This window comes from Ahaetulla prasina, chromosome 1 (assembly GCF_028640845.1).
Source record: "Ahaetulla prasina isolate Xishuangbanna chromosome 1, ASM2864084v1, whole genome shotgun sequence".
Lineage (NCBI taxonomy): Eukaryota > Metazoa > Chordata > Lepidosauria > Squamata > Colubridae > Ahaetulla > Ahaetulla prasina.
In genome coordinates, this window is record NC_080539.1 from 257,253,447 (window position 1) to 257,280,330 (window position 26,884).

General features: G+C 40.7%; 1 protein-coding gene across 1 annotated transcript in view; it reads right to left on the reverse strand.

Annotated features, from left to right (window-relative positions):
• Positions 1 to 1,484: 1,484 nt before the first annotated feature.
• The window catches only part of LOC131184372 (acyl-CoA (8-3)-desaturase-like), a 37,599-nt gene continuing 12,199 nt past the window's right edge, over positions 1,485 to 26,884 (reverse strand). Inside the window, exons 3-12 of the mRNA XM_058155570.1 lie at positions 25,612 to 25,809; positions 22,449 to 22,550; positions 18,486 to 18,614; positions 17,583 to 17,643; positions 13,057 to 13,130; positions 9,841 to 9,938; positions 7,125 to 7,221; positions 5,828 to 5,907; positions 5,578 to 5,703; positions 1,485 to 2,034 (exon numbers count right to left, since the gene is read on the reverse strand). Coding sequence (XP_058011553.1) covers positions 1,941 to 2,034; positions 5,578 to 5,703; positions 5,828 to 5,907; positions 7,125 to 7,221; positions 9,841 to 9,938; positions 13,057 to 13,130; positions 17,583 to 17,643; positions 18,486 to 18,614; positions 22,449 to 22,550; positions 25,612 to 25,809 — 1,059 coding nt within the window. The 3' untranslated portion in view covers positions 1,485 to 1,940. The remainder of the gene's footprint in view (positions 2,035 to 5,577; positions 5,704 to 5,827; positions 5,908 to 7,124; positions 7,222 to 9,840; positions 9,939 to 13,056; positions 13,131 to 17,582; positions 17,644 to 18,485; positions 18,615 to 22,448; positions 22,551 to 25,611; positions 25,810 to 26,884) is intronic.

The window sequence follows — 26,884 nt, forward strand, 5'->3', positions numbered from 1 at the left end:
CTAAAACATCTAGTTTTGCTAATATTGCAGAATGTGTGTCATTTGTTTTTCAACTGTTTGACATTATTATGGTTGGTTGCACAGTCAGCCAGATGTTTAGATTGGATTTTTATTTTTTATCCACATATCAAGTCCTTCCCAAGGACCTGGAATAGACAGAGATTGTTGTTTAATAGGATTAAAGGTTTCTTTGCAGGATGTAACCTTTTCCATATAAAGCTGCCTTTTTCAATTGGCTAATGGTGATTTTGTCAATACTGATGGTATTCAAATAGTGCTTCAGAAGTTTTGGGATTGCATCCAAGGCTCCTATTACTATTGGTATTATCTTTGCTTTCTTTTGCTACAGTCATTCTACTTCCATATGCAGGTCTTTGTGTTTTGTCTTTTATAAGAGCCCTGGTGGCGCAGTGGTTAGAATGCAGTATTGCAGGCTAACTCTGCCCACTGCCAGGAGTTTGATCGTGACTGGTTCAAGATTAACTCAACCTTCCATACTTCTGAAGTCGGTAAAATGAGGACCCAGATTGTTGGGGGCAGTATACTAACTCTGTAAATTGCTTAGTGAGGGCTGTAAAGAGCTATATAGTGATATATAAGTCTAAGTGCTAATTGCTATTTTGTGATTTTCTCCAATTCTTTCTCTTCTATTCTGCTGTCTCCAGATTCTGCTACATCTGCTATCCAGACTTTTTTTGTCTTTCTTATCAATAATTCTTAAGTCTGCAGTGTTATGTGGCAGGTGCTTGTCTATTTATATTCTAAAGTCCCAGAGCACTTCAGTTTCTATGTTTTTCTACTACTTGGTCTATTTTATGATCCCACCAGGTCTTGCTTGCAAGCAGATAGTATTTCTTGCAAACATTCCAATGCATCCTTGTTGCTACTTTTTCATGCTGTATTTTGTTGGCAGTCTGTGTAATTTTGCAGAAGCTAACTATATGGTCCATTGTTTCTTTACGTTCTTTGCAAAGGTAGCATTTGCAGTCTGTTGCTATCTTCTTAATTTTGGCTTTATATGAGTTTGTTATTGAAGTTCTGGCTCCCATTTCTCAGTTTGTATTTCTGTCACCCTTCCCAACCAGTGGTGGTTTTCAAATTTTTTTACTACCGGTTCTGTGGGTGTGGCTTGGTGGGCGTGGCAGGGGAAGGATACTGTAAAATCTCCATTCCCTCCCCAATCCAGGGGAAGATTACTGCAAAATCCCCATTTCCTCCCAATCAGCTGGGACTTGGGAGGCAGAGAATAGATGGGGGTAAGGCCAGTCAGAATTTTTACTACCGGTTCTCCGAACTACTCAAAATTTCCACTACCGGTTCTCCAGAACTGGTCAGAACCTGCTGAACCCACCTCAGTTCCCAACCCAAGGACCATAATCATGCATGGTCATCTTTGTGAGATATATAATTTCTATGTTGGTACACGATACTTTTTTATTTCTCTTTTTATTAATGAAGAAATATTAATATTTATTTTAGCACTGGAAGCTCTGGGCAGGATAGGCATCAGGTAAGTAATTTGGAGTCTCCAAATGATGAAACAAAATGGGAGAAACATGGCGTGGTTTCTTAGCATCTTTGGTATGTTTTGTATCAGCTGATATGGCTTAGTCTCATTCCCTAATCCAGGATCCACTATTAATAGCTATTAAGTTTATTTTTCTGACCATTGCAAAAGAGGCATCAAGTGGAAAAATAAACCAGCAACAAAACAATTCAATGAACATTTTTGAGAAACTTTCCTACATCTTTATGGTGCATCCAAGACTCAGAAGCAGGAAAGAAAATATGTATTGCTTGCAATGCTTATATTCATTAGGACTATGCCAAAAGTTCAGCTGAGACCAAAAGCCTCTCCAGCATTCTCTTTCATCCACAAATTACTTTAGGTTTTCTATGCCTGATGCCTGTCAGGTCCATCCCAGAGCCATCATGTCTTTTCACTCCTCTTGTTGAAGGCAGATTTTAGGATTTTGTATTTTCTGTTCACCATGATATGCTTTGAACCAGATTTCACCAGCAATCTTCAAGGAACTGGGGAAAAAAACAAAATGGAAAGTAAGTGCTGCTTCATTGCTATGAGAATTAAAACCTATTCAGAAAAATCATGCCTCTGATTCAAGCAAAGGGTTGAATTCAGAATAAGTACAGTACATTGAAAACAGAGTGGGCAGCACAAAAATCTCTCAGTGATTGTTGTTTCTCCTTTTAAGTATTTGACATGTCTTGATAGTTTATTTATTTTATTTATTTGTTTGTTTTGTCAAGCATGTATAAGATAATAGATATAAGTACCTTATTTTTCGGTGTATAAGACGCACCTTTTTACCCCCAAAAAGAGGGTGAAAATCTGGGTGTGTCTTATATGCTGAATGTAGCCCTGCCCACCCTCTAGCCCCCACCCTTTGAACATTTTCTGGTAGTTGCAGGCGGCAGGGATCTGGGCCGGGGCACAACCGAGGAACAAATCTCTTCAGGACACTTGAGAGGGGGGATCTGCCTGGCGGCTTTGGTGAAGAAGGCGGGCCCCATGGTTCGTGGCCGGTCACCCTTCTGGTCACCCAGCGGGCAGCTCAGGCTAGGCAATGGTCACGATGACTTCACTCCCCAGCAACGTGAGGAACCACTGCTGCCGCCACTGCCTAAGCCCTCTCTATGGCCAGGAGCTGAGCCGAGCGGGAGCCGTGAAACGTCCTTCCTTTCCAGCCACCGCTGCCCATTGGCCCCATTCCCCAAGGCAAATTTCAGAGCCACGTTTTACGCCGAAGCCAGTTCCCCTGCAATGTGCTGCAGGGAACCAGGAACCATTTTGGATTTGAGGAGGGGATCGCAGCGCTGCCGCCTGAAAGTGCTCCTTCCTGCTGCTGTCGTGTCCCACTCCTCCTCTGATGGCCGGGTAGGGGAAGTCCGTATCAAGCGTGCCTCTGCAGCTCTGCCAAAGTCCTATCAGAGTCCTCAGGGCAGGCAGGAATCCAAGGTGTGACTTCAGCAATCCAGATTAGACTTTGCCTGACTCAGAGAATGCCAGAAAGCAGATCCTTTATATAGGCCATGGGGTGTGGCTCCATGACTCAGCACTTATCCAGGCCTGCCCCTCCCTTCCTTTTGCTGATGTCGCCTCTCCATTCTCTGGAAGCGAGGATCTGTCCACTGCATCATTTCGTCCCCAGCTGCCGGTAATCCCAGCTCATGGCTGGCTTCAGGCGCACATGCTATCGGAGGGAGGTTTGTTTGCTCAGTTTCTCCAGGCATGGTGCCAGGACTGGGGGCTGGAGGCATGCTAGGACATTCTTCTGTACTATCAGTGTCTGGCAGGAGATGAGAAGGGCCCGGCTGCGGCGAGGGGGGCGAGCAAGGCACAACAGTTGCACATTGCAGAGCTGCGCACCCTCGTCCTCCTTCTAAGAAGACTCACCTCTTTCCTCCTGGCCAGACCTGCCTCTAAAACGTGAAGCACTTTTTTTTGCCTCTGCACACCCCACCTTTGGAATCAGGAAGGGGATCATGGGGCTGCTGCCCAAAAACGCTTTCCTTTGGAATCAGAAAATCCAGAGGGGTGACCAGCCGCGAACCGTGGGGCCCACCTTGTCTGCCAAAGTTGCTGGGCAGATCCGCCCCCCCCCCGACCGTCCTGAAGTGGTTTGTTCCTCAGGCTGTGCTCCGACCTTCCCCCCCAGAGCTATAGGTAGGAAGATGGGGGCATCTTGGGAGCAGAGCCTTCGGTGCCAAGTCTCCCTTCTGCGCCCATGAAAATCATCCCCCACCCCACTCATTCCAGTTAAACGCATGTAGAGTTATAGGATTTGTTTTAAACAGATAATTGTGCTGCTCGTTATCAAAATCAAGTGGAAGTCTGGACATGGCTGATCCTGATGCTGATAGGCAGAGGCAGAATTCTTTTTTTCTTGTTTTCCTCCCCCAAAATTTTCTATCACTAATTTTAAATGGGGTTTTAGTTTTTTATATATTTTAAAGTTTTTAGGCCAATTATAATAAGTTTTTTAACTTGCATTTTAAATTGTATATTGTATTGTCTGTTTTTTACTTTGCCTGTACACCACCCTGAGTCCTTCGGGAGAAGGGCGGTATAAAAATCAAATAAATAATAATAAAAAAATAATAATAATAAAATTAAGGTGCATCTTATACTCCGGTGCGTCTTATACACCGAAAAATACAGTATATACAAGATTATGAATACATGAAATGGATATGAATAAACGGGGCATATTAGTGGGCTATCCATGCCCCTTACAGACCTCTTAGGAATAGGGTGAGGTCAACAGTAGACAGTTTAAGGTTAAAGTTGTGGGGGTTTGGGGAATCTCTAGCTTGCATTGATGTTTTATGGACTTATGATATTATCATAAAGTAGCACCTTATCCAAGCACCCAAATTGCAAGGACATGGTGGTAGGGAGAGGACAGAGTCTGCCTATCTTCAGGAGGCCACCTGGACATGTAATTTTCATGCTAGCAATATCAAAATTGTTTCCTATTGCCTATTTCTAGAGGTTTTTTGCAACTTTAATGTATAGCTTACATCCTTTTCTTGATGGCTCCTATCAAAAAATTACCAACTTAGATGCTGCTTATCTTTTTTCAAGATCACTCAAGTATTGTTGAGATTTACCATGTATGAAACACTCTTTGATGTTAACTGATAACTAATTGTTTAATAATAACTAATTTTATGAAAGAAGCATATGATAGAACATATGCTTAATGACTAGCATTTCTCTCTTTCTGATACTAAACTTGTTTTTTTTTTCTTAAAGGATTTACATCAGTGGTGGGATTCAAAAAATTTTACCGTTCTGTGGGCGTGGCTTGGTGGGCATGGCAGGGGAAGGATACTGTAAAATCTCCATTCCAGGGGTGAAATGCTCCCAGTTCTGACCGGATCCGGTGATCTGGTAGTGATCGTGGCCAGTGGTTCGGCGATCCAGTAGCGATGGCGGAGCGAAGCTCTGCCCAACCTCCTGGGTGTCATTACTTCCTGGTTTTAACCAGGAAATAATGTGTTTTTTACCTTCTGTGCATACGCAGAAGGTCTGCGCATGCATGTGACATACACGTATGCGACACTTCTGAACCAGTAAGGAAGGTAAGTAGATTTCATACCTGCTCCATTCCTACCCCACTCCAGGGGAAGGTTACTGCAAAATTCCCATTTCCTCCCGATCAGCTGGGACTTGGGAGGCAGAGAATAGATAAGGGAAGGGCCAGTCAGAGGTAGTATTTACCGGTGCCCCGAACTACTCAAAACTACAGGTTCTCCAGAACTGGTCAGAACCTGCTGAATACCACCTCTGATTTTACATCCAAAATCTTGGTCCTCATTAACAGTTTCATACTTTACATACCAGATCACTTCTGAGGACTTAGTGTTCACTTGACATCTTCACACTCAAAAATATGTTTATATAATTGCATTTTCTCCTTTCCCCTATTCTTGAGAGCAAAAACATGCAGATCCTTCATTTGATTTGCTGTTTGGCTAACCTTTATATATTGAATGTTTCCTAAATCCCCAACTCCTCTTCTGGCCTGATAGTCTTTGCAGTCTGATACTTACTGCACAATGTCAGCAAAGCCAGTGAAGAGAGGTTTTGATTGATATTCAATACCATGTTTGGCACACATGGATTTCACCAAAGGAGCCACCTTCCAAAAGTTGTGCCGAGGCATCGTAGGGAAGAGACTATATGCAGAAAGGAAGGCAAAGAAGTTGTGATCCTTTACTATCTTTTTGTCCTATTCAAACTATGAAGCAGTTTCTCACTGATAGCTTAAAATCTGTCTTATTGCCCTAAATCAGTACTCACTGGTGCTCAATTTGAAAATTCAGGTGCCCTGTTACCCAGTCATTGAAAAAAGATTGATTCACATTGCATGTTGCCTGAAGCTGGGAGAAGAGAGAAAGACAAGTTTTAGTCCAGACATACTCTGAACAAAGGAAGAACAAGCAAATGTCCATGATATTTATATTTGTCCATGATTTATTTTTATATTCATGTTGGTTTGTATATATGTATTGGTATATAACTAATATTTCTAGACAAATATATTGAATTTTGGAAATCTTAAATTATATTACCCTAATAGTAGAGTTTAAATACTCATTTGGTATCAAATCTGATAGTCGCCAGTGTACAGTTTTGAAAACACAGAGAATTTGTTAGAATATTCATGAACTGGCAGTGACATAGTAATAAGGTCAGCCAAGGAAGGTCAGCAACTAAGTCAGCTAATTGGGAGCTGAGACAGACTGGAGCCAGGGCATGTCTTAGTCTGCAGCTTCTGAGTCTGTGCAGATAATTGAAACTGAAACTAAGCTTGTCTGTTGCGCTGAAATGAAACTAACTGTTCTCTTCTGCCTTGTATTCAGCCTCTAACTTCTACCACATTGGAAGAATCAACTATTGGTATTGTAAATACTTCATCTGTTATTATTTTTATAAAGAGGTTAATGAATCCAGCTGAATCAGTTTTCTGTGTGTGCTTTCTGGATTTGATTTCTACTACAAACTGACAGAATTAAAATGTAATTCTAATAAAATGTTTATTTTTCATTTTGTGAAATATTTCTTTTCAACAGTTACTTTAAAATCTTCCCCTTACTTATTCCAGACTGAACCAAGTTGTCTGGTAGATTTGAACTCACAGACCTCCTTTTCTAAAAATGATGTCCTGATCTGGATGAAAACCTGATGCTGGGAATGGAAAAGAGAGAAATGATTCCTGCACTGGCTTGTTTCTCTTTCAGTTAGTGCTATTATCTTAAAATGAGGCCAAAGGATATTTGTTCTGCTCATCTCATTTCCATTTTTATAAAGTCCAACAAAAGTGAGGGCAATTATAATCTGTAAGAAAAGGCACAGTATTTCTAAACACAGTTCAAACTTTATCATTCCATAGAAAAAGCGCTATCAAAAATAATAGATGAAAATAACTTCTGAAAATGAATTTAGCTTTCACATGTGCAAATTATAGTTTGATACTGTGGTAATTGGATTATTATGGTTCTGTGAGTTATTGTGCATGTAATAAAATTATATAGACAGGCTAGACTTTAATCATATACATTACAGCCATCAATTTTATCTTTGAGATCTGTCTTACCTGTGTAGAGAACCAATCCATGTTTTTATCATGATCAATGTGCATAGGAAGATGATTCGTCTGTGTTATCCAGGTAAATAGGATACTATCAAGAAGACTGAGAGACAGAAATGAGGCAAAGTGTAATGTCCTTGCTGTCAAAGACTACTTCAGCTTTAATTGCAATAATACAAGGGCAACCAATAGATTTAAACTTAATGTAAACCGCTTTAATCTAGATTGCAGAAAATATGACTTCTGCAACAGAATCATCAGTGCTTGGAATACTTTACCTGACTCTGTGGTCTCTTCCCATAATCCTAAAAGCTTTAACCAAAAACTTTCTACTATTGACCTCACCCCATTCCTAAGAGGACCATAAGGGGCGTGCATAAGCGCACAAACGTGCCTACTGTTCCTGTCCTATTGTTTTTCTTTTCTTCTTCCTATATATGTTTATATGTGTATATACTATATAATCTTTTTGTATGATGTTGTGACAAATAAATAAATAAAAAATAAAAAAATATCTACACAAATCAGCCATAAAATAGAACAATGAGACAATTTAATGGTTTATTTGCTAGGCTTAGAATGCAAGTCATTCACTAGACCATTAGACTGGTACTGGTCTGTTGCATGTTGGAAACCAGACCATGGAAGCGACAGGCAAGCGTATGATGCTTTGTTTGCACATGCACAGGACTAGGTTGAGTGTGTGACTCCATCCCCTCTCCCTCTGCCACCACCACCACCACACACTACCACCACGCACCACTATTGGTCTGCACAGCCAAAAAGGTTGAGGACTGCTGCACTAGACCTAATGATGCCTTTCTCTGGAAACCAATACTTGTCCAACTGAAATACCGCCCCCATGACAATGAGTGAGATCCAAATCAAAGATCAGGAGCCCCAATCTTTCTGAGTCAGTGGACATACTTGGAAGGTTGACCAGATTCCATGGAAATTGATCCAGAACAGAAACTACAGATTGGCTTGGCTATATCCCAGATAGATGTATAATGGCAAATGGGTGATCCTCTCAGAGCAAGACAAATTGGTGAGGTTGTTCTTGCTATTCCCTCTAGCCCTCATGATGCTCCTTATCATTTCTAAATGATAGTATAAACTCCAAGAATAAAAGAGAATAGAGAGAAGGAGTAAAAAGTTAAAGGAAAAAGAAAAAAAAGTAATATAATAAAGAGAAAAGAAGCATATAAAGAGGCTACTTCCAACCTTCATCACAATAAGTATAAACAAATTTAGTAACTCTTCACCCTCTGTAAAGTTACAAACATTTATCTCTTCATCCCATATCTTATCTATAAACTAACTCATAAAACATTATTCTTTTTGGTCTTGTGTCAGCAGAAAGTTCAAAAAAGCTAATCAGAAATAGTAAAATTTATTATTGATATTAACTTATTTTAACATTGATCAAATAAGCCAACTTTATATTCATTCCTTTTACTTAATCTTTAGTCCATTCAAATATTGTCATAAGATTTTATTTTTCTTCATTTCTTTTTGTCCTATCACACAAAGTCAGTTAAATCAGTCGTAAATCCAATTTCACTACCATTTTGTGAAAATTTGTTTTAAAAATGACATTTCTTCAATAATGCTTTGGATATAGTTTATCTATTAAAGCATCATCATTACTGACATTATTGATATTATGGCTACTATTTTCTAATTCTGTTTTTTAAAAGGCTCCTTAAGTATTTTTATTTTCATAATATTTTGTACTATCCTGCAGTCTTATATATCTTTACTCTACTTAAAATCTTTAGTCCCGTCTTGTATCCAGTTTTTGAAATCATTAAATTACTCATTTGTATTATATTCTGTAAAAACCAAAACAGGATCTATTTTCCACACGAAGCTGCTTGTAGTTCATAATTAATTCCAAAATCTTATTATAAAAGTTTTAACGTTCCAATTTTATCTGGACTTTTAGTTCATCAGTTACTTTCTAAGATCAAAATCATTTTTAACTTTTGGCTGATTATTTCTGATTCTTTAAATTCTTAAGCTTATAATTAAAACTTTCTTCTGTTCAGAATGAAAGGCAAATTTATCCAACATTTTCAGACTTGTCATTCTAATAGCTTAGAAGTAATTAATCAGCATTTTCTGAAAGTGATTAGAAAGTGCTGTTTGTAAACTGTATCCTTTGAAAAATTCTGCAGCTATTGGGAACAAGTTGGCTAGTCCCATTGTCTCCCTGTACTCAAACCTGTAGAAAACCACTGTCTTGTGAGGCAGGCAATTCAATATGGCACTTAGAACTGAAGACTGCTTCACCTCATGGAGTTACATCGAAGCAGCACTTCATCTAAGGGTCACTCAAAATGAAGGACCTCTTTGATGCTTTGCATATATGTGGTGGTTGATTCACATATGCAGATTGTAAAATGATCTCTGCTGCAGTCAATAAGTGATGAATGCAAGTGCATCAGTCCTCAACAGAAAGAAAATGAGTTTGGGTGTCCTAAAAATGAGGGGAACTTTTGGGGATAAGTTCAGAACAGCCTTGCACAGCCTGGGCACTCAACTCAACTCCCAGAATTCCCCAGCCAACAAAGCCATTACTGCCAATGGTAGAGTGGAAGCCCATACATATGGGCTATCTACACATAGACAAGTTTGAGAAAGGATAATCTAGAGAATAGTCAGGGTTTGTGAAGGAATAGTGAAACACAAAGAAAACAGTACATATGATGAACAGTACGTCACAAGAATGAAGTATCCCAAAGTACTCTTGAATCCCAATATGGGGCTGAAGGTAATAAAGAATCGGATATAATATGCCAGAGTCCATGCCATTTCCTGTAGAAGAGAAGAAAAGGAATGGACATTAGAATAACATCTTTCCTTGCTCCAAGTAAACACCAGGGGTGAAATGCTCCCGGTTTGGACCGGCTCGCGTGATCCAGTAGCGATGGCGGCGGCTGGTTTGGAGGACCAGTAGCAAAAATCCCTGGCCCCGCCCCCCTGCCTCTGCTGAGCCGCACCATCAGCAGAGGTTTGTTTTTTTTTCTTTTAAAAGCCGGTTTTGCTTCAGCCGAAACATGCCTTTAAAAGTAAAAAAAAGCCTTTGAGGATCTTGCCGCTCAGTTGAGATCGGCAGAGACTTTAAATTAAAATAAAAATAAAAATTAAAGTCTTCTCTGGCGATCTCACCTGAGTTCCTCATCAGCAGAACCTTACTTGTACAAATTTTCAGCCATTTTTAGTTAGGGTGCTTGTCAATAGTGCATGGCACTTTTCTCCCCCCTCCTCCTGGCCAACTGTGGCTGAGCTGGGAGCTTGCGCACGTGCAGGGAGACCCTCCTTAAGGAAGCTGCTGCCCGCCCAGTGCGTGCCTTTCCTGAGCTTTGGCACTACTTGGGAAGGGTCTCCCCATGTGTCACACACTCCTGGCTCAGCCACAGCTATCCTGGGCATCGTGAGAGGAGGAAGGGGAAGAGGGTCACCAGAGAGTGCAGAAGATAAGTGGCCCTGTACCTGCCTTCGTGCCACATTTGCACGTAATGCAGCCTTCGCTTCCTGACGCTTCGGGCTGGAGTTTGCACCCTCCGTGCTCAGCTGAAGAGCTGCCAGGGATGGGGGATGACATGGCAAGGCAATGGCCGGATCATTAGTGCAGGAGAGAAGCCGCCTTCTGCTAAGACCCTTCTAAGAAGCAGCTGCCCACCCCACGCGTGCCTTTGCTGCACTTTGGCGCTCGCTTGAGGAGGGTCTCCCCGTGTGTGAACATGTTCCTGGCTTTGCCATAGCCAGCCAGGGGGTTACGAGAAGAGAGGGGAAGAGGAAGATGGTCACCCAAAGGGAGGGGGAGACACACACACATACAAAGAGAGAGAGAGAGAGAGACATAGAGACACACAGAGTGATATGTAGAGAGGGGGTGAGAGAGGGGAAGAGAGGGAGAGAGTACGGAGGGAGAGAGACATGGGGGAAAGGAGGGGGAGAAAGGGAGAGGGACAGATACAGAAAGGGGTGAGAGAGGGTGAGATAGGGAGAGAGACATAGAGAATGGTTTTGTGGCTGGGTAGGCATGACTAGGGGTCATGTGACTGTGTGGGAGTGAGTGACATTGAGCTGGCCACGCCCACCCAGGTGGCTCCCTGTGTGTTTTTTTTCTGTAGGAAACTGGTCCAAGTGGCTGTTTGAGTGTTTAAAGTTGCTGACCTCTGCCCTAGATCTTTTTTTAAAAACGAAATATGAACCGTAACTTTATATTTGTATTCCAGGCACCATAAATCATTTCTGAATTAAAATCCTCAAAATCACTACTTAAGAAAACTGGACTGTAATTCTTATACATTCTTAGTTCAACCGATGTCATTGTCTAACTCTATGCCTCCAACTTTCCCCATCATACCTTCTACATGTTTGTTTCCTTAGGCAAACATCTAATAAAAGGCCTTTTAATAGCCAACAATAGTTCATCTGGAAGCACTTTAGAATTGGGTGGCATTGACTTTTCTATTAACAATATCTCCATACCAACTTTATATGCTCCTAAAATGATCTAGCCCAGTGTTGGCAAACCTTTTCGGCACTGACTGCTGAAAAGGGAATGCATGCACACACACCAGTCCAAAAAAGCAGATGAAATTCCAATTTCCGGCACATGCATGTGCACCGGCCACTTGGTTTTCCAGTTTCTGGCATGCATGTGCACGCAAAGACCAGCTATCGGGTGTGCATGAACCAGTTCCACCTTGCCTTTCGGGGAACCTAGCACTTCCCTGCCCACCCCTATTTACCCCTGGTCCCTGTCGGGGTGGCGGGACTCCCCACTGACGACCCAGTTCCATAGCCCTGGACAGGGAGAGAAAGTTGGGCGAGAAATGCTGCCTTCCTCTATTGGAAAGCTGGAGCCCCTTCCTGGCCTCGGAGGTAAGGGGTGCTGGTATTCCCAGGGCTTGACTTGGGGGCCAGCAGTTGGAAAAGCTTTGACCCAGCTCTGGTCAGGATGAAGTTCCCCCCCCCAACCCACCACCAAGAACAAGCCAGCACAGCCCCCCACTTATCCCTCAGCGGCGTCTCCATGCTGTGCTCTCCCACTTTCCAGCTGGCCCAGCATTTATCTTACCCCTCGGCGGCGTCTCCATGCTGTGCTGTCCTCCGGTCCTAATGGGGCAGCTCATCTCCCTGACAAGCCCTCCTCCTTTTGCTCCTGGCTGCTTCAGCATCCCGGCTGGAAGCGGCAGCATAAGAACCGCTGCCACCCCCTCGCCCTCACAGTGGCAGGAGCAGTTGTGGGGGGCGGGCGGCCACCCAGCCAGCAAACGCCCCACTGTCCTGTTCACCCAAGCTGGCCAGGCGCTCTGGACCATGGACACACATCGGTGCAGCAGGCTGGAGAGCTGGGGCTGCGCAAGTAGCTTGTTTGGATAGGGAGGAAGGAAAGCCCCAGCCTGCCCGTCCTGGTTGGCAACTCTGCTCCCCTTGCTCTTCCGGGTTCTGGTGCACTGGCCACCTGGTTTTCATGCGTGCGGGAGCTCCAGAAACCAAAAGAGCAGCCACCCGGTGGGCATGTGTGTGTTGGAAAGATGATCTTCCAATTTCTGGTGCACAGATGCGCATGAAGACCAACTGGCCACTGTGCAGGCACATGCCGGAAACTGGAAGATTATCTTCCCGGTGCGTGCATGCACACCAGGCGGCTGCTCTTTTGGTTTCTGGCGCTCCTGCGCGCATCAAGACCAATTGGCCAGCGCACCAGAACCCAGAAGAGCAATGGCTAATGGCTCCGTGTGCCCAGGGAGATGGCTCTATGTGCCATTTACGGCACGCGTGCCATAGGTTCGCCATCACGGGTCTAGCCTTTTCATGCCCTCTTAAGGAACTAAAATTCTAAACCTAGAAACTTTCCATGGGGGTGGGTGGGAATCTCACTATTTTAATATTTGGTATGGATTATTTCTATACTCACCCTCCAGAGTTTGCGTTGGAATATAAAGTACAATGAGAAAATTTGAAAAGTTGGTGTTATAAGCAGTGGCAATGCTGCAGAAGGAAACAAGATGCATATAGCTATTAATTGTCCTTTCTAAACACAAAGGAGATATATAGAAACAGGAATCATCAGTCACAGTCCTCAAACGTTTTGTATTTAACATTGTGGAAACATTATAATTGTACTTGGGAATCTCATCATCAAAAATAAATCAAACCACAAAACATCTTCAGGCTCTTCATACACAGCCTGAATTGTGCCACTCAAACTGTTTGTGTTGGCTGTATTAGAATCAATTGACTAAAATACACTTGAATGAGTTAAAAGAAGTTATGTTATTCCTGGTGATAAGTGGACAATACTTTCTTAAGTTTATTTAGAAGCAAGCCCTAGTTAATCAAGTGAGACCTGCTTTCAAGTGTTTCTGTATTCATTTATAAGGGGCACAGCTGCCCATCTTGTAAAATACAACTCTGGGCAACTTACAACAATATAAAACCTAAAACAAGAGACAGGGCAAGCTACTAGTACATATAAAGAGAGCAAACCCCACTACTTTGTAGCACTGATGATGTTACATAGCGGGGTAATGAAACATCTGCAAGAAAACTACCGACCTCAGAGAGGTCCAAGGACCCCACAGTCCACCCTGAGCTACAAATATTCTCTTATATTGGAATCAGAAGAAAACATAGTACTATAGAATGTGGTATTGTAATCGAGTATAATAATTGAAACCATTACAATAATTGTAATTAATGTAAATATAGAAATAGCAATAGTATAAAGTATACTATTATTATTATTATTATTATTATTATTATTATTATTATTATTATTATTATTATTATTATTATTATTATTATTATTATTATTATTATTATTAAGATTTTTATACCGCCCTTCTCCCGAAGGACTCAGGGCGGTGTACAGCCAGCTTAAAACAATTCAATATACAAAATTAAAACAACAGTTAAAATACATATTCTATAAGTGGCCAAGAATTAAAACCGTCGAATTGACCCATACTAAAATACCCCCATTAAAATTATTAAAAATTCAAAAATTTTAAAATTTAAAAATCAAGCCAGTCCCGCTTGGATAAACAGATACGTTTTCAATTCACGGCGAGAGGTCCGAAGGTCAGGTAATTGGCGCAAACCGGGGGGGAAGTTCGTTCCAGAGGGTAGGTGCTCCAACAGAGAAGGCCCTTCCCCTGGGGGCCGCCAGCCGGCATTGCTTGGCGGACGGCACCCTGAGAAGACCCTCTCTGTGTGAGCGTACGGGTTGGTGGGAGGCATAAGGTAACAGCAGACGGTCCCGTAAGTACCCGGGCCCTAAGCCATGGAACGCTTTAAAGGTGGTAACCAACACCTTGAAACGCACCCGAAAGACCACAGGTAGCCAGTGCAGACTGCGCAGGAGCGGTGTTACCCGGGAGCAACGTGTGGATCCCTCAATCACCCGCGCAGCTGCATTCTGAACTAACTGGAGCCTCCGAGTGCACTTCAGGGGTAGCCCCATGTAGAGAGCATTGCAATAATCTAGACGAGAAGTGACGAGAGCATGAGTGATCATGCATAAGGCATCCCGGTCAAGAAAGGGGCGCAACTGGCAAACCAGGCGGACCTGGTAAAAGGCTCTCCTGGAGACGGCCGCCAACTGATCTTCAAATGACAGCCGTCCATCCAGGAGAATGCCCAAGTTGCGCACCCTTTCTGTTGGGGCCAATGATTCGCCCCCAACAGTCAGCTGCGGTTGCAGCTGACTGTACCGGGGTGCCGGCATCCACAGCCACTCCGTCTTGGATGGATTGAGTCTGAGTCTGTTTCTCCCCATCCAGACCCGTACGGCTTCCAGGCACCGGGACAGCACTTCGACAGCTTCGTTGGGGTGGCCCGGGGTGGAAAAGTACAGCTGAGTATCATCAGCGTACAGCTAGTAACTCACCCCAAAGCCACTGATGACTTTGCACAACGGTTTCATATAGATGTTGAACAGGAGAGGTGAGAGAATCGACCCCTGAGGCACCCCACAAGTAAGGCGCCTTGCGGTCGATCTCTGCCCTCCTGTCAACACCGTCTGCGATCGGTCAGAGAGATAGGAGGAGAACCACCGATAAACGGTGCCTCCCACTCCCAAACTCTCCAACTGGTGCAGCAGGATACCATGGTCGATGGTATCAAAAGCCGATGAGAGATCTAACAGGACCAGGGCAGAGGAACAACCCCTATCCCTGGCCCTCCAGAGGTCATCCACCAACGCGACCAAAGCTGTCTCCATGCTATATCCGGACCGGAAGCCGGACTGGAACGGGTCTAGATAGACAGCTTCATCCAGGTACCGGGGGAGCTGCCATGCCACCACACTCTCTACAACCTTCACCACAAAGCGAAGGTTGGAGACTGGACGATAATTACCCAAAATAGCTGGGTCCAGGGAAGGCTTCTTGAGGAGAGGTCTCACCACCGTCTCTTTCAAGGCGGCGGGAAAGACCCCTTCCAACAAAGAAGCATTTATAATTCCCCGGAGCCAGCCTCGTGTCACCTCCTGAGTGGCCAGCACCAGCCAGGAGGGACACGGGTCTAGTAAACATGTAGTGGCATGTAACCTCCCCAGTAACCTGTCCACGTCCTCGAGAGCCACAGAATCAAACTCATCCCAAACAGCATCAACTCAGTCATCTCATCCGGATCATCGCAATTTTGGTCCAAACTATCCCGAAGCTGAGCGATTTTATCGTATAGATAACCACTAAACTCCTCGGCACGTCCCTGCAAGGGGTCATCCCGCCCCCCCGATGTAGGAGAGAGCGGGTCACCCGAAACAGGGCGGCCGGGCGGTTATCTGCCGACGCAATGAGGGTGGAAACGTAGGAACACTTCACCACCCTCAGTGCCACTAGGTAGGTTTTCGAAAAAGACCTAACTAGTGTCCGATCAGCCTCAGAACGGCTGGACCTCCAGGTACTCTATAGGTACTCTCTATACTATATAAAGTATACTATATAAAATATGCTATATAAAGTATACTACATAAAGTATAAAGTATAGTGTACAGTATAAAGTAGCAGCAATATAAAACACTCATATATAAACTTGTGAGAGAAATTTCACATCTCACTTTTATATATTGGGTTTCTTTCAAAATAAAATATCTCCCTAACCTTTACAGGATTTAAAACAAAAACACTTGTTCAAAGTCCAGGGCTTTTGTAGTTCTTGAGACTCAGATTCAAGAGTCAATCAAATTGGAGACAGTTTTAAAAAAAATATTATGACAGAGGGCCCCTCTGAATTGCTGTAACAGTTGGTGCTGGTGGCCACTAGCTTGGTTGGCTTCAAAAATGGGTTGGACCAATCCATGGAAGTCAATGGCTATTAGCCTAGATGGCAATGTGCCTGTCTGAATGAAGACCAGTGGGCTGCCTTGGCTTGTTATTGAGAGAATGGACTGCTGAACTTGATGAGCCAGGGGTTCAATCAGGCAGGCATCATTTATGCTCTTATGAATAAAGTAGTTTCAAAAAGAAAAACAACTGCTAGTGAAGAGGATGGAGTATCTTCTCCATTATGTTCCTGTCTCTCTCCCATGGCAATTTTCTTCCACTCTAATTTGTTTATGGATGGTCCTCAGTCATGCCTAAAGAGCAGGGGTGTCAAACTCAATTCCATTGAGGGCCACATCAGGGTTGTGTTTGACCTTAGGGGGCCAATGTGTGTGTGTGGCCAGGGGCATGGTCAGGTGGGTGTGACCAGCTGGATGTCACTCATCAAGGCTCCATTTTTGGCCACAATGGCCTCCTGCAGTTCTTTTTCCAGTGAAAATGTGGTCCGTCTGGGCTTTGTTTTCACTGGCAGTGGGCTGCAGAAGGCCGTCACAGCCAAAAATAGGGCCTGGGCAGGCCACGTGTGGCCCTCGCCAGCTCCATTTTCACTGGCAGAGGCACTGCTGTTTCCAAGGCGAGCCCTCGGGCCAGGTCTAAACACCCTGTGGGCTGCATCTGGCCCCTGGGCCTTGAGTTTGACACCTCTGCTATAGAGCATCAAATAATTGAGCAGTCACAACAGAAAGTGAAGTACTCTCTCTGGTTTGCCATTTCTCTCTTTGCACTATTTAGGCATAATCTGTTTTTGAAGATGTGGACTTAGAATCAGGATGCCTTCCTACACCTTAAATATGTATGTTAAACTCATAGGAATCTGTGTGTTCTGAGAAAGGAAAGAATTCCTTCTCATTTTCTGCAATGTTCTGTAGTTGCTGCCACTGCTCTTGTTCTCCATTCCTCCTCTTTATCTTATCATTAATAACAAGGGTTGTTATTAATCTGCACTGTGCCTGGGATTATATTGAATGCATATATAATCTGTCCATGTGCTCATGGTGGAAAACATAAGAGTCCAAAGATGATCCAGAGCTTTTTTTGTGAAAGTTGGTTTTTTTACAAAAGAAAAAGTTCATTTTCACTTAGCAAAAGATAGGGGGAAAAATTGGATACTCACTGAAGAAAAAATACTTGTGCTGATAGTTATAAGGCATGTATTTCTTTTTCTGCAAACCCAACTGTAAAAGAAAGTAAGTTATGAAAAAAAAACAAATAACTTTCACTATGTAATTATAATTTAAGGCTCCATTTCTATAACATCCTTTTCAGTTGCTCTGTGAAATAAATACTCAGCTGTCACAAGAATAGATTGTAACTGTGGTACCGTGTTACCCCAAAAATAAGACCGGGTCTTATATTAATTTTTGCTCCAAAAGATGCATTAGAGTTTATTTTCTGATTAGGTCTTATTTTGGGAGAAATAAGGCACTAAATGCATCCATCTGGCTGACAACCTTAATTGGGGCTTATTTGGGTGGGGGGGTAGGGCTTATATTATGAGCATCCTGAAAAATCATGCTAGGTCTTATTTTCCGGTTGGGTCTTATTTTCAGGGAAACAGGGTAGTTAAAGTAGATTGCAGTCATTATTTTCAAAGTTTCAGATGCAGAAACACATGGCAGAGTGAGATAGATTTTGAACTAACTCCTGCAATATAAATATGGAAAGAACATTCTTAAGTTTAGATTTATTTTTTTTAGCCAGGAGAGAAAGCTGTCCCTTTTGCTAGCAGAAACACTAGATTGGGGGTGTCACACTCAATTTCATTGAGAGCTGCATCAGCATTGTGGTTGCCCTTGGGGAACCGGGTGGGCGTGGCCGGGGTATGGCCACAGTCCAATGGGTGGGCATGGTGAGGTTGGGCATGGTCCGTTCAATGTCAGTCGCATCGGGGCGGGGGAGTGCCTGTGGGGGATCAGGCAGGGCTGGGGAGTTTCTGTTTCTGTTCTGAACGCTGATCTGAAAGGAGAGTGGTCAGGGTTTAGTAAAATCTGTTGTCATCTAAGCAGTTGCTTCTTACCTCCACAGAAAGAGGTTCCCCTAATGACAAAATAAAGGGATGAAATGAAACATCTGGGTCCTTCTGGAAACAGTTGGGTTTAGCATGATGCTGGGAATGGTGCAAAGTCCACCAATTAGTTGAAAATCCCTGTAGAGGAATAGTGAAAGAAAACATTCAGGCTCTTTTAAAAGTTTACTTGACTGTTTACTACCACAGTATTCGGTTTTGAAGAGGTAATATAGAGGAGATTCCATTGAACCTTGGAATCAGATTTCAAATAAGTTTGAGGTGTTGAATCAGCTGAGACTGAATTATCTTGGAGAAGTTCAAAACAGTTTGAAGATTAAGTGCCCTTTCTAGCTTTGAAGAATCTCAAGCATTCATTGCATATATGGACAAAACTGGGAGGAATGTGAGTATTGTAATGAGTTCTCTGATATTAACATGAGTAAGTGGCAAATGAGTTTTATCACCTTTCAACACCCTGCCTGTCAAAGCACTAGAAGAGATGCTGCTCTGCTATTTGTGTATTTAGAGAGATTCATCTGTGGGGAGAAACAGAAAACAAAATAGAGACCTACATTTATTCTGCTCTGTCTCTCTTTTAATCAGTCTTGTTTTTTCTTGCCTCCATACCATTTTATTCTTATTTTTCTTTGACTCACGTGTAGTACGGTCCAGGGGTGGGTTTCACGACTCGTTGCTACCAGTTTGCTCATGAGCCTCCTGCTGCTGCTACCAGTTCGCCCGATTCAGGGAGAACTGGTAGCAACCCACCGCTGGTACAGTCCCTGTTAGCTTTGGGTCCAGTATTTTCCTTCCTTTGTCACTGGTATTTAATCAGCCTTATTGATCAGGCAATTTTATCACTGGCATTTAATCAGCTTATCTTCAGGTATACTAAAAACAGGTGAAGATAATATCTGGTATGCTAATTTTCATCTGATTTCATTGCTAATGTTGATACAAAGATTTTAATTGCAATGTTAGCAAATAGATTACTATTTATTTTATTTAATAATAGTTATTAAAAACAATCAAGCAGAGTTAATAAGGCATGCAGCAGATAATTTGCATTTGCTGTCATTTGCACCTCTATAACTGTCTGGTTCGGTTCTGCAACCCAACAAGAAAAACACAGACTTCAGAGGATAATTAGAACTGCAGAAAAAATAATTGCTACCAACCTGCCTTCCATTGAGGACCTGTATACTGCACAAATCAAGAAGAGGGCCGTGAAAATATTTGCAGTTTCCTCGCATCCTGGACATAAACTGTTTCAACTCCTACCCTCAAAACGACACTATAGAGCACCGCACACCATAACAACTAGACACAAGAACAGTTTTTTCCCGAAGGCCATCACTCTGCTAAACAAATAATTCCATCAACACTGTCAGACTATTTACTGAATCTGCACTACTATTAATCGTCTCATAGTTCCCATCACCAATCTCTTTCCACTTATGACTGTATGACTATAACTTGTTGCTGGCAATTCTTATGATTTATATTGATATATTGACCATCAATTGTGTTGTAAATGTTGTACCTTGATGAACGTATCTTTTCTTTTATGTACACTGAGAGCATATGCACCAAGACAAATTCCTTGTGTGTCCAATCACACTTGGCCAATAAAATTTTATTCTATTCTATTCTATAATATAGTATTAATTGGAGATATAACAGACTTTAAATAAAGATCAACTTGTAATCTCATTATTAAATGCTGAAAAGCTTTTGATATAATATACAAACAATACATGTTTATTTTATTAAATAGATTTTAAAATCCCTTGGAATTTATAAAATTAATTAAGATATTTAAAGTAAATTTTAATGACAAATTTTCTCCCACTTTTTCACTATTTAGAGAAACTAGACACGGATGTCCACTTTCACCCTTGCTTTTTAGTACCTACATTAATTAATACTTCAATCAATATTTAAAAATCAATTTAATGATTGATATTTAATAATGTTTGGCTAATGCTAGTAGACAACATAGAAATATATATGGAGTACTACATAACTCAGTTGAATACAAATGCCCACATTTTTTTGTTTATTTTTAAACCTCATACTGTTATTTTAGTATTGATGCAAAATAGCAGAATATTCTATTAACTTGTCCAAATCAGAATTGATTCCAATAGGTGAAAATTGAGTTACCCATTCATTAAATATCAATTCCATATTTATACCAAATCCATTAAATATATATATCAAAAGATATAACATGTAATATAAATAAAATTGTGGGAGGGATGTTTCATCAGATATCAATAGATGGGGGTCATTAAACCTTACCCTTTGGGAAAAAGGTGAATGCTCTCAAAATGTATGTTATTCCCCAGATTAATTTATATTTTAAGAGGAATTCCAGTTTAAAAATACGTAAAATATTTTCAGAAATAAATTCCTTCTTTAGAAAATTTCTATGGGGTTTGATTTTGAGAATCTCTTTACACTTTCCAATTAACAAGAGAGGATTCAGTTTTTAGAATCTCGAACTATCATGCTTACCTATTGTCAAGCATTAAATACTGAAAGCTAACAATTGGGGTTAATTTTCCAATTTGGGCAACCTTGGAATATACATACAGCACCTTTGGTTGGATGGACAGTATTAGGATCTAAATATACACAAACTCTGATGCCTCTGGAAACAATTACATTAGTTAGAAACTCATGGAATGGAATGTCTACTTTAAAAAATTGACTGTTTTTCCCTATCAAATTAACTTTATGGGAAAAACCATCTTTAAAAATTAGGAAAAAAATGATGATATGGAAATTTGGATGGAAACTTACATACGAAGAATTAGAACCACACATTAAATTCCATTTATTGCTTTATTGCTCCTGCCTGTACATAATCTAATCAACTAATGGTCCGCATTAAATTGGCACTGGATAAGAGTTAATGGAATTCAAGGGGGGGTTGGATTTGAACTGTTTGTGGGAACATAATGACTCCAGGATGATTCCTCTCTTGACTTGCCCCCCCGACTCTGACTCTCCTTCTTATACAGCAATGTTCTTCATTTTTTTTTAAAAAAGTTGTCACAATAGCACATAACCTGCTTTTTCTACTTTATTAAATTTGATTAGAGTGTTTTCTGTTTTACTTCAGTATAACTGCTCTATATTGTTGGATAATGGAGAGACTGTGCTATCCTTTTTCATTCCTATTATTTCTGCCTTAAAAACAGTAGAAGAGGAACACCTCACATTTTATACCACAATTCTATAGAATTCTTTCAACCTATTCATCTCAAATTTTGCAGTTTTGATGTCGTTGTAGAGTATCTACTATCTCTGTTATTTTCATTTTATTCTGTACCCCAAATGAAACAATTGCTATAAGCATTTTGATGCTTTCCTATTCAAGTCAAAAACACAACTTTCTTGAATGTATTTGACATGGATCTTGATCTCTGATCTCCTATAGGAGGGGTCCCCAATCCCTGGGCTGTGGACCGGTACCAGACTGCGGCCTGTTGGGAACTGGGCCGCATAAGCGGTGGGCGAGAGCGCAAAGCTTGATTTGGGCATGCAGGGGATTAGGTTGGGCATGTGAAACCATCTCCTCCCTCCTCACTGCCGATGCCAGTCCATGTAGCCAGGAAGGTTGGGAACTGCTGTCCTATATGAATCAAGCCTTGCCACTTTCAGATCTTAAATTTGGCTCTCAGTTGATTTGCACATTCATCTTATTTATTATAAGTGAAATTCCATTCTTGGTCTGCAGTTAGTAATGAGATAGACAAACAAATAGTTTGATTTAACATAAGAGAACTCTCTGTCTTCTTTGAGTGGGAATGGGAAAATGAGAATCCCATCTGACACCTCTGTTATAAATAACACAACACACTTGATATTTACTCATGAAACATTTTTATGTATATTTGCAATATTCCATATTCTTTCCCTTCAATTCCATGGAAAATTCTAAGAACAATATACCTTACTTACCTTTAAATGGCACATCACAAATTCCTGAAAAAGGTGATTCCATTTTGGAGTGCTGAAGACTGAAAGATGTCCCAAATCATGCTGTAGCCAGCCTGCTTGAGACTAAAAGAAAAGGATGATTCACAACAGAAGGATCACCTTTTGTATCACTCCTACAACTCCTGGATTGGAGCTTTCCCACTATATCCAATGGTGTCTGTAATAGCTATGAAAGAATTTCTAGGATACCTAAAATAAAAGTTCATTCTAGGATTTTTTATTCAGTCAAAGGGGCAGCCACCCAAAGAAACATTCCAAACAGAATGTGCACAAGAAAGCTTCTACAATATAATCATAGGTATAAACTACTTCCCACAAACGTATCTGGTATTTTGTGATAGACAGTGGGAAAATATCAGTAGTGGGTTTCAATTTTGTTTGCTACTGGTTAGTCACGGGGGTGTGCTTGCGCATGTGCAACGCTTCTGCAGGACCTAAGATGAACTTCAGACGATTGGGCACCAATGGAGAAGAAGCCCGGATGCCTGCAATTCTTGGTAAGGAATGATTGGAAAGTCTGGTCTCTTGCCACCTTTTTACTTCAGCTGCTCATGTTTCATATGCCAGGGTTTTAATTGCAATTTTTGAAGCTTTTACAATCTCTTCATTTATGACTAGTTGACTTCTGGCCTATTTTATAATCCCTTGCTGGACTTTTACAACTCTTATCTGTTCTTTCATTGTTTATTATTAAATTTTAAACTTTTTTTAACCATAAAAATGTTATGGTGGGACTTATATTTACACAGGATTATGGTGGTGGCGCAGTGGTTAGAATGCAGTACTGCAGGTTACTTCTGTTGACTGTCGGCTGCCAGCAGTTCAGCAGTTAGAGTCTCACTGGCTCAAGATTGACTCAGCCTTCCATCCTTTCAAGGTCGGTAAAAATGAGGGCCCAGATTTTGGGGCAATATGCTGTCTCTCTAAACTGCTTAGAGAGAGCTGTAAAGCACTGTAAAGCGATATGTAAATCTATTGCTATTATGCTATAAAATTTGTTCCTTTCGTATTTTTCTTTTTTAAAAAAAACAACAGCCTTGATATTTATCTCTTAAATTTCCATTTCTTTAAGGGTTGGGGGTTGGGACACTTGTGTGGAAGCTGTTATGATTTATTTACTTCTCTTGTCCTGTATTTCTCATGTCTCTAAAAGGAAACAAAATATTTGGGAGGCAACTGAAAAAAGAATGCTCTCTAACTTATAGGTTTTATTTGAAAACATAAAAAATATTTGATGCGTCAGTAGCAGTTTTGCAAACTTAAGATATCCAAAGACAGGAAATAACAACTGGGCCCGATTTCCAATTTGAGGAATTGGAATCTGATCTGTTGCTGTCTGTGAAAAAGAAAGTGTTCAGTTTGAAAATTATAGATTGAATCTTTTCAAGAAAAAATTGAAAAGAATACAAATATAATAAATTCTTAGATAATGGATATGATCAAGGTTGGACTGGACTTTCTTGGCAAGAGGAATTTTGTGTTGTCAAGGAGAATTATTCAACAATTGCAGTTACTTACAACCGAGAGTTATGAACTTTGGAAATGAGATGTAATTGTTGGGAAAATTCCCAATTAAAAATCAAAGGAAAGGTTTCACTATTAAAAACCAAGCAAAGGTATTTGATCCTGGACTCAGAGATAATGATTTTGCGAATTTGTGGTAAATAAGAAACCGTGTAGACCAGGAGTGTCAAACTTGATTTCATTGGGGACTGCATCAGAGGTGTGTTTGATCTTGGAGGGCTGGGGTGGTGGTGGCTGTGGTTGGCCGTGGTCATGGTGGGCATGACCAGGTGGGTGTGGCCACGGTGGGTGTTTGACACAGGCTCAAGATGCATTTCCCCCCCTTCTTTCTTTACACAGTTCTTTACTATAATCATTTTCCTATCTCTTCTACCAGATATTACTGGCAAACATTTATTACTTATTCTTCATATTCCACTAAACTTTTTATTTCTAAATTTATGCCCCATTGATTAATAGTAAATTGCTTTTCCAGACAGAAAAGCTATTTATACTATTGTATTTTTATAATTCAACTAATAATAAAAATACAATAGCATAAAAAGCATGATAATACAAGATCTAACAGCAGAGATAAATTTCCAGGATAGTAAATAGAAATTGCTGTCAATTATAGATACATTATAGAATACAGAATAGATAGTATTGATTGTAGATTAAATGGACCTACTGTATGTAAAATCTGCCATTAAACTGTAATATTAACATAGGATGTTGCTTGTTTTCTATCCAGATCAGGCACTTATTTTAGGCCACATAATTGTAATCCAGTCCAAGCCAGTCTTCCTGCAGCACACACACACCCCGCGGCCCATTTTTGGCCTCTATGGCTTCCTGCAGCACTCTCCCGGCCAAAAATGGGCCGTTGGGGCCATGCACGGTCCTCTCGCAACCCATTTTGTCTAGCAGAGGCACCGCAGGGCGGTCCTTTTATATTTCCAAACCAGCCTTGCGGGCCAGATCTAAGCATCCCATGGGCCAGATCCATCCTGCGGGCCTTGAGTTTGACACCCCGGTTAGATTTTCTGTGAGTAAATTACAATAACAGATTGTTAACAGGGTGCTTTGAACTTTGAACTTTTCTATTTTTTAAACTGCTAACTATTTTTCTTTCATATATGTAAGATATAACAGGTCAATTGGGCTGCAAATAGATGTAGAAGTTTATAAATTTTGGACCTGCTTTGTAAGGAGGGGAAGCTATGTTGGAATAGTTTTGTCAGTGTTTAACTAGGGAGAATAATATGTGTTTTTATCCTTTTTTAAATTCACATTTGTTTAATGTTTTTGTTTAATTTTGTTTTGTCTCTGTTTAATTTTCTTTTCTTTTTTCTCTTTTAGATTTTGTTATTTTAACCTTTTGAATAAAATAAAATTGTTGGAAGAGTCATTTATTGGGCAAAATAGAACCAACTCACTTGCTTAGTTTTCCTCAACCTTTTGTCCTCCAAATAATTCAGAGCAAACTTCTGAATTATTCATAACAACCGAATATCTATTTTCCTTACAGAGAAATTATTTTCTTTTAATTTAGTTGATAGACCTAAACCCCATCTAATGGAAAATGTAATTTTGCTAAAAATAAAATCAAGAAAATTACCTGAGCAAAGGTCACGAACACTGCGGCAATAAGAACAGATGTTATAGATGTCCCAAAATACCATAAGACAAACCAGCTAGCAGCATTCAGTAGGAAAATATGCAGAAGGAACAGGAAAAAGAAGACTTTGTTTGGCTCGAAGAGTCCCATCATTTTAACGGTGGATAGTAGTTCTCGGAAATCTTCTACTAATAATTTCTATGAAAAACAACACAACAAACTTGCAGAGATTTTGACTCTATGAATACTGAATAGCTAGCTAGTGGCCTCAAGTTAACATCAAGACCTCTTGGTGGAATTGCCTTCCAAACTATCATTTTCTCTTCATTCCTCTACTGTACAGAGGAATGAAGAGAAAAACTGTGTGAACCCAAATTTGATAAATACTCTTAACAATATTAAACATGGAAGGAAGTAAATGAAGATATAGATATAGATATATAGACTGACAGACAATTTACAACCCATACTTAGAACATATGGATCATCCTTCATTATTCATTTAACAATCATTCAGAGTTACTTGTGACTGACCATTTTTCAGACTTATGATTGTTGCAGCATCCCCATGGTCATGTGATCAAAATTAGCAACTAGCTCATATTTATGATGGTTGCAGTGTCTTGGGATCAGGTGATTACCTTTTGCAACTTTCTGACAAGCAAAATCAATAGGGAAGCCAGATTCACTTAACAACCATGTTACTAATTTAACAACTGCGGTGATTAACTTAACAACTATGGCAAGAAAGGTTGTAAAATGGAGCAAAATTCATTTAATAACTATGTTAGCAACAGAAATTTTGGGCTCAATTGTGGTTGTAAGTCAAGGTCTACCTGTAATGGAGAAACTGACTTACACACAGAGAGAAATAACTGGTGATAAAATCATAAAATGATTTTATGTCAGATTGATATAACTTTGAGTGTCCACAAAATGTCACCAATTTATAGACTCCTCCAATGCACATACTAATTTGTGATCAAAGTGTTATTAGAAGCCATTAGAAGGTGGTGCACTCTTCATTATTCCCAATGGTCTAATTCAATACTGTATCCAAAATTTCTAGCCCAACTTATCATTGTCTCCTTCACATTTTCTTCTTCCATTTTAAACAGGTTATAAACAGAGGGCTTTTTACCACATGTGGTGGACCTGTCCCAAGGCCAGGAAATATTAGCAAAAGATAAGAAAATGGTTAGAAGAAATAACCGAACAAAAAGTTGACTTGAAGCCAGAATTATTCCTTTTGGGGATTTTAGATTGGAAAATG